We start from the raw sequence: 7,163 nt of genomic DNA on the forward strand, positions 1-7,163 counted from the left end.
GCGCTACAAATGTTGCAGTGTAGTTGTGCCCTATCTGTCGCGCGACAAATGTCATCGTGTAGGCGTAGCCTTAGAGGGCATAGTTTGCTGCCCACAATGATTTAGGTGTCTGCACCAATGATCTTATTACCCAATCACCCACTTTGAATTTGTATAGAAATGGTAGTACAATCCTGAGCTAGTACTGCTTTATTAGCACAGATTCTGGATTGTTTAGGTAGGCGGCTGTGTGGGGATATCATAGTACAGACGTCTCTCATTACAGTCTACAGCTCCCAAAGAGAGTGCTGGAGCATGCGCAGAAGAGCGGGTAGGACAGTTGTTAAGTAGCACGCTTGGCCGGAACTTTCCAGTCGAGCTTTAGTTTCCGACTGCACTTGCTTTGTTACCCCGGAAGTCAGCGGTGCCGGCTTCCTGTTCGCTGTGCATTGTGGGGCAGGCGGGACGCAATTCGATCGTAGAACAGAGTCTGCACGAGTAGGTGAGTGCCCACAGCGCCCGGGAGCAGTAAGTAGTTCTGGGAGGTGTTGCAGCGTCTGACTGACTGTTTTCTGCCAGGTTGAAGCTCTTGAGATCTCACCATGTCTATCGGAGTGCCCATCAAAGTGCTGCACGAAGCAGAAGGCCACATCGTCACCTGTGAAACGAATACCGGCGAGGTGTACAGAGGGAAGCTGATTGAGGCGGAGGATAACATGAACTGCCAGGTGAGTGGCGCCCTGTAACCAGTATAAGTTAGAGCGCTCCAGGGCTGTGCTGTATATCCACTGCACTAGGCTCAGGGCATGTCCCTATTGGGGGTGCGGTAACAGGATGCACCTTGTGTTTCTACAGTTCTTTACCCCACAAGTCTCTCAGACCTGGGACATTGATGCACATTATTACATTCATTGCTTCAGTAACTCTGGGTCTCAGCGCTCTCCTATTCCATTTGGACCTTGAAAAAAAAGGTATAGGATCATATGCTGGAAACTGGGGTAATTGAAAACCCTGCACTTCTGAATTTGTAAATACCATTGCACCTAAATTTAGGTGCAAATGGCGTTTCTATGCCACATTACGTTTCCTGAAAAGGGGTGGGTGGGTGGGGGGGGGGGGGGGCAGGTGCATCATCAGTATAGATGATGAATAAAATCTACGTCTTTTACACTCTGGTGTAGATTTCACTGTAGGTGCGTGGAGATGTAGGTGTGATGTGTGACCAGGCGTGTGCCTGGTCATAAACTAGACGTATCCTCCCGAGGCGCCGGAGATGGGAAGACCGGCCAGCCCTTTATAAATGACCCCCTTTGTGTTAATGTTTTAATAAAAACGTCTAGACATTCATGAATGAAATGAATCTTTCTCACTGTGAACACCATGCAGGGCAGTCGCCTGGGAATCTCTCTAGCTTTGCAGACAGTCCAGAGGATGCAGTAATGGGTACTCCACTTTTCATCTGAGTTGTTTAAAGGGGTTCTCCGGGAATGATTTAAAATGGCCGACAGCAACCTGTCCTCGACTGTGAGCAGGACTGGTTGAGGCCACCTGCAGAGCTGTTGCAAGTGCCAGTAACCTATGATGCTGTGCGCTCGCCTGCACTATATAGATATAGATAGATATATATAGATATCTATCTCTATCTTTCTTATCTACATTCAATAATATAGCATTAGTGACATTTACTCATATTCAATTCAGTTTTTGTAGAGTGCTGTTGCATTATTTGGTTTTAATAATCACTTTTTGTTCTGTGTTTTTTTTTTTTTTTTTTTTTTTCCCTTCAGCATTTACTGTTCAGACTTTTACAGACACTCCAATCACTTGTACAGTGCCTGCATAATCTCCCTATTACACCAACCTTTTTGTCTAATTGCTCATTGGTAAAACAGCCTGGATCAGAGTTGTATCTGAACCCGGTCTCTGTAGGCGGGGGTAACCTTCTTATGGAGCGGACTCGGCTAACAGTTCTGGGTAGGGATAAGCGAACTTGAACGGTTCGGGTTGTGGCTGAATTCAGTTATGGGTTCTGCTATCCCAAATATAATGGAATTCTATGACTGCATAGTTCAGTCATACTAGAAGTCTATGGGCAGCATAATTGGCCGGCTCCTGTGCTGCTTGCTGTCATAGAATTCTATTATATGCTGTGATATCGGAAGCCATTACGGAATTCGGGCACAGCCGGAACTTGAAAACGTCAAGTTTGCTCATCCCTAGTTTTAGGGAAATGTGAACTCCCACTTCCCTGCGGAGTTCTATGATGCTGTCGCATTGCTCTGTTACAGGGAAAGCAAACTCAGACTTTCTCCTCATAGAAGAAATGTTGTATCTGGCTCCTGCTGCATGCTCTGTTCTGGCTGCTTTGTCATGTGCAGGTACAGTGTGTATTGCGCCCACTAGATGGAGTGAAGGACCTCTGTTTGGCTGAAAACCTGCTCCTCTCCAGTTTCTTGGCCACATTTCTTTTACAATAGAGTTCCATTGTAAACAAAAAAGCTTATGTATTTTTATGGACTGGACTCTGTGGAATGGAAAAGTGTGGCTTACTATTCCCCTCCCCCTCCAAAAAAAAATCTTGCAGTGCCTGTATTCACATTCTGCTTAACTGTGTGCTTGTGATGTTCTGCAGCTGATCGGACTTGTTTTTTGTTTCAGATGTCAAACATTACTGTGACTTACAGAGATGGCAGAGTGGCGCAGCTTGAGCAGGTCTACATTAGAGGAAGCAAAATCCGTTTTCTCATCCTTCCTGACATGTTAAAAAATGCTCCAATGTTAAAGAGTATGAAGAATAAAAACCAGGGTTCGGGGGCAGGACGGGGAAAAGCAGCTATTCTCAAAGCCCAAGGTATGTTCCATCTAATGAGAAATGCTATTAATATAGTCTAATGATGTTACAGACCGTTCACATTACCATTCCTTCATGGCGACTCTTGTTCTACAAGAGATCTAAAACCTCACTGGGGCATCCAAGGGCATGTTCACTCTGTAGTGTGCATCTGGTGTATACATAGACACCCATTCACCTGATTGGGGGGGGCGGGGGGCATTTTAGCGTCTGACTGCTATTCTATACAGATGCATAGAGTAAAAAAAGTATACTGGACTATATGCATCTCCTTCATGAATCTTATAAATTAGCTTTTTATCCCAATGATGGGGCAACTCTGGATGGAATATCAATCTGTTCTCCTTATGGTGCAATGGGAAAATGGGCCTTATACACATGTATTCCAGTTGTTTCAGTGCACAACAGAGTAAAAATTACATTCTCGCTTATTGATTTTTTTCTTTTTTTCTTTCAGTGGCAGCAAGAGGCAGAGGACGTGGCATGGGTCGAGGAAACATTTTCCAAAAACGACGATAACCAGCTGTTTTTACATTTATTTTTTATTTTTTTCGTTATGTAACTGCTCAAATAACTGTTTGTTTTGAACTTTAATTAATAAAACTTTGTAATGTCAATGTCCTTGTAGAGTTATCTTTCCCAAATGGTACAGCTATGTTCTCACAGCAAAAGAAAAATCAGTGGCAGGTCAGAAAAGAAATTTGCTTCTTGAGGGACAGGTCATTTATAGCAGCATAAGTGCCTCCTAATCGGCAGTGTATCTTACGCCTTTTTCATCAACTTCAGTGGAGAAAGCAGCACCTAAAATGCTTCAAAGAAGCAACGCCACTTCTAGAGCTTTTTTTTTTTTTTTTGGGTGGCCAGTGTACATTAGGGCTTGTATAAACTGTTAGCATTTTGAATGTCTATTATCCAGCATAAAATGTTGTGTGAACATAGTCTAATGGGCAATCCGCCAAACGTTTCTCATAATTGCCTGTCAGCTGAGGATGAATATCCGTTTACATGCAGATATCCTCTCCACTCATTGGGGATGAGTAATTGCTATTGCAGTCGCTCGATCCCCAAAAAGAATTTTGTGGGTCTCAGATCTCTACTTAAGCAGGAAAGTCTGCTGCCCAGAAATGATTTTGGATGCCAGCCAAGAGAGACTCTCTCCTTATGTTCTTCAGGTGATCAAATTTACACAGTCCAATTGTCGGAACGAATGAGTGTTTTTATAAATACTCCTCCATGGTAATTGACCCAGCAATAGGTCAATGTAGAAGGACTTTAACCACTTCAGCCCCGCTAGGTGAAACCCCCTTCATGACCAGAGCACTTTTTACACTTCGGCACTACACTCCTTTCACCGTTTATCGCTCGGTCATGCAACTTACCACCCAAATGAATTTTACCTCCTTTTCTTCTCACTAATGGAGCTTTCATTTGGTGGTATTTTATTGCTGCTGACATTTTTACTTTTTTTGTTATTAATCAAATTGTAACGATTTTTTTGCAAAAAAATGACATTTTTCACTTTCAGCTGTAAAATTTTTCAAAAAAAAAACGACATCCATATATAAATTTTTCGTCAAATTTATTGTTCTACATGTCTTTGATTAAAAAAAAAATATGTTTGGGCAAAAAAAAAAATGGTTTGGGTAAAAGTTATAGCGTTTACAAACTATGGTACAAAAATGTGAATTTCCGCTTTTTGAAACAGCTCTGACTTTCTGAGCACCTGTCATGATTCCTGAGGTTCTACAATGCCCAAACAGTAGAAAACCCCCACAAATGACCCCATTTCGGAAAGTAGACACCCTAAGGTATTCGCTGATGGGCATAGTGAGTTCATAGAACTTTTTATTTTTTGTCACAAGTTAGCGGAAAATGATGATGATTTTCTTTTTTTCTTACAAAGTCTCATATTCCACTAACTTGCGATAAAAAAATTCTAGGAACTCGCCATGCCCCTTACGGAATACCTTGGGGTGTCTTCTTTCCATAAATGGGGTCACTTGTGGCGTAGTTATACTGCCCTGGCAATTTAGGGGCCCAAATGTGTGAGAAGAACTTTGCAATCAAAATGTGTAAAAAATGACCGGTGAAATCCAAAAGGTGCACTTTGGAATATGTGCCCCTTTGCCCACCTTGGCAGCAAAAAAGTGTCACACATCTGGTATCGCCGTACTCAGGAGAAGTTGGGGAATGTGTTTTGGGGTGTCATTTTACATATACCCATGCTGGGTGAGAAAAATATCTTGGTCAAATGCCAACTTTGTATAAAAAAATGGGAAAAGTTGTCTTTTGCCAAGATATTTCTCTCATCCAGCATGGGTATATGTAAAATGACACCGCAAAACACATTCCCCAACTTCTCCTGAGTACGGCGATACCAGATGTGTGACACTTTTTTGCTGCCAAGGTGGGCAAAGGGGCACATATTCCAAAGTGCACCTTTTGGATTTCACCGGTCATTTTTTACACATTTTGATTGCAAAGTTCTTCTCACACATTTGGGCCCCTAAATTGCCAGGGCAGTATAACTACGCCACAAGTGACCCCATTTTGGAAAGACACCCCAAGGTATTCCGTGAGGGGCACGGCGAGTTCCTAGAATTTTTTATCACAAGTTAGCGGAAAATGATGATTTTTCTTTTTTTTTCTTTACAAAGTCTCATATTCCACTAACTTGCGACAAAAAATAAAAGATTCTAGGAACTCGCCATGCCCCTCACGGAATACCTTGGGGTGTCTTTCCAAAATGGGGTCACTTGTGGCGTAGTTATACTGCCCTGGCAATTTAGGGGCCCAAATGTGTGAGAAGTACCTTGCAATCAAAATGTGTAAAAAATGGCCTGCAAAATCTGAAAGGTGCACTTTGGAATATGTGCCCCTTTGCCCACCTTGGCAGCAAAAAAGTGTGACACATCTGGTATCGCCGTACTCAGGAGAAGTTGGGGAATGTGTTTTGGGGTGCCATTTTACATATAACCATGCGGGGTGAGAGAAATATCTTGGCAAAAGACAACTTTTCCTATTTTTTTTTATACAAAGTTGGCATTTGACCAAGATATTTTTCTCACCCAGCATGGGTATATGTAAAATGACACCCCAAAACACATTCCCCAACTTCTCCTGAGTACGCCGATACCAGATGTGTGACACTTTTTTGCAGCCTAGATGCGCAAAGGGGCCCAAATTCCTTTTAGGGGGGCATTTTTAGACATTTGGATCCCAGACTTCTTCTCACACTTTCGGGCCCCTAAAAAGCCAGGGCAGTATAAATACCCCACATGTGACCCCACTTTGGAAAGAAGACACCCCAAGGTATTCAATGAGGGGCCTGGCGAGTTCCTAGAAATTTTTTATTTTTTGCATAAGTTAGCGGAAATTGATTTTTTTTTTTGGGTTTTTTCCTCACAAAGTCTCACTTTCCGCTAACTTAGGACAAAAATTTCAATCTTTCATGGACTCAATATGCCCCTCAGCGAATACCTTGGGGTGTCTTCTTTCCGAAATGGGGTCACGTGGGGTATTTATACTGCCCTGGCTTTTTAGGGGCCCTAAAGCGTGAGAAGAAGTCTGGAATATAAATGTCTAAAAATGTTTACGCATTTGGATTCCGTGAGGGGTATGGTGCGTCCATGTGAGATTTTATTTTTTGACACAAGTTAGTAGAATATGAGACTTAGTAAGAAAAAACAAAAACAAACAAAAAATTTCCGCTAACTTGTGCCAAAAAAAATGTCTGAATGGAGCTTTACAGGGGGGGGGGGGCGGGGGGTGATCAATGACAGGGGGGTGATCAATGACAGGTGGGTAATCACCCATATAGACTCCCGGATCACCCCCCCCCCCTGTCACTGATCACCCCCCCTGTAAGGCTCCATTCAGACATCCGCATGATTTTTTACGGATCCATGGATACATGGATCGGATCCACAAAACACATGCGGACGTCTGAATGGAGCCTTACAGGGGGGGTTATCAATGACAGGGGGTGATCAGGGTGATCACCCCCCCTGTAAGGATCCATTCAGACATCCGCATGATTTTTTACGGATCCATGGATACGGATCCATGGATACATGGATCGGATCCACAAAACACATGCGGATGTCTGAATGGAGCCTTACAGGGGGGTTATCAATGACAGGGGGTGATCAGGGTGATCACCCCCCTGTCACTGATCACCCCCCCCGTAAGGCTCCATTCAGACATCCGCATGATTTTTTACGGATCCATGGATACATGGATCGGATCCACAAAACACATGCGGACGTCTGAATGGAGCCTTACAGGGGGGTGATCAATGACAGGGGGGTGATCAATGACAGGGGGTGATCAG

At 43.3% G+C, this 7,163-nt stretch overlaps 1 protein-coding gene across 1 annotated transcript; it reads left to right on the forward strand.

The window, feature by feature from the left end:
* The first annotated feature begins 347 nt into the window (after positions 1-347).
* On the forward strand, positions 348-3,447 carry SNRPD3 (small nuclear ribonucleoprotein D3 polypeptide). Its single transcript, XM_044289573.1, has 4 exons — positions 348-481; positions 559-707; positions 2,638-2,830; positions 3,288-3,447. Exons 2-4 carry the CDS (start codon positions 582-584, stop codon positions 3,347-3,349), a joined length of 381 nt encoding a protein of 126 aa, XP_044145508.1. The 5' UTR covers positions 348-481; positions 559-581; the 3' UTR covers positions 3,350-3,447.
* The last annotated feature ends 3,716 nt before the right edge of the window (positions 3,448-7,163 follow it).

Source organism: Bufo gargarizans, chromosome 1 (assembly GCF_014858855.1).
Source record: "Bufo gargarizans isolate SCDJY-AF-19 chromosome 1, ASM1485885v1, whole genome shotgun sequence".
Lineage (NCBI taxonomy): Eukaryota > Metazoa > Chordata > Amphibia > Anura > Bufonidae > Bufo > Bufo gargarizans.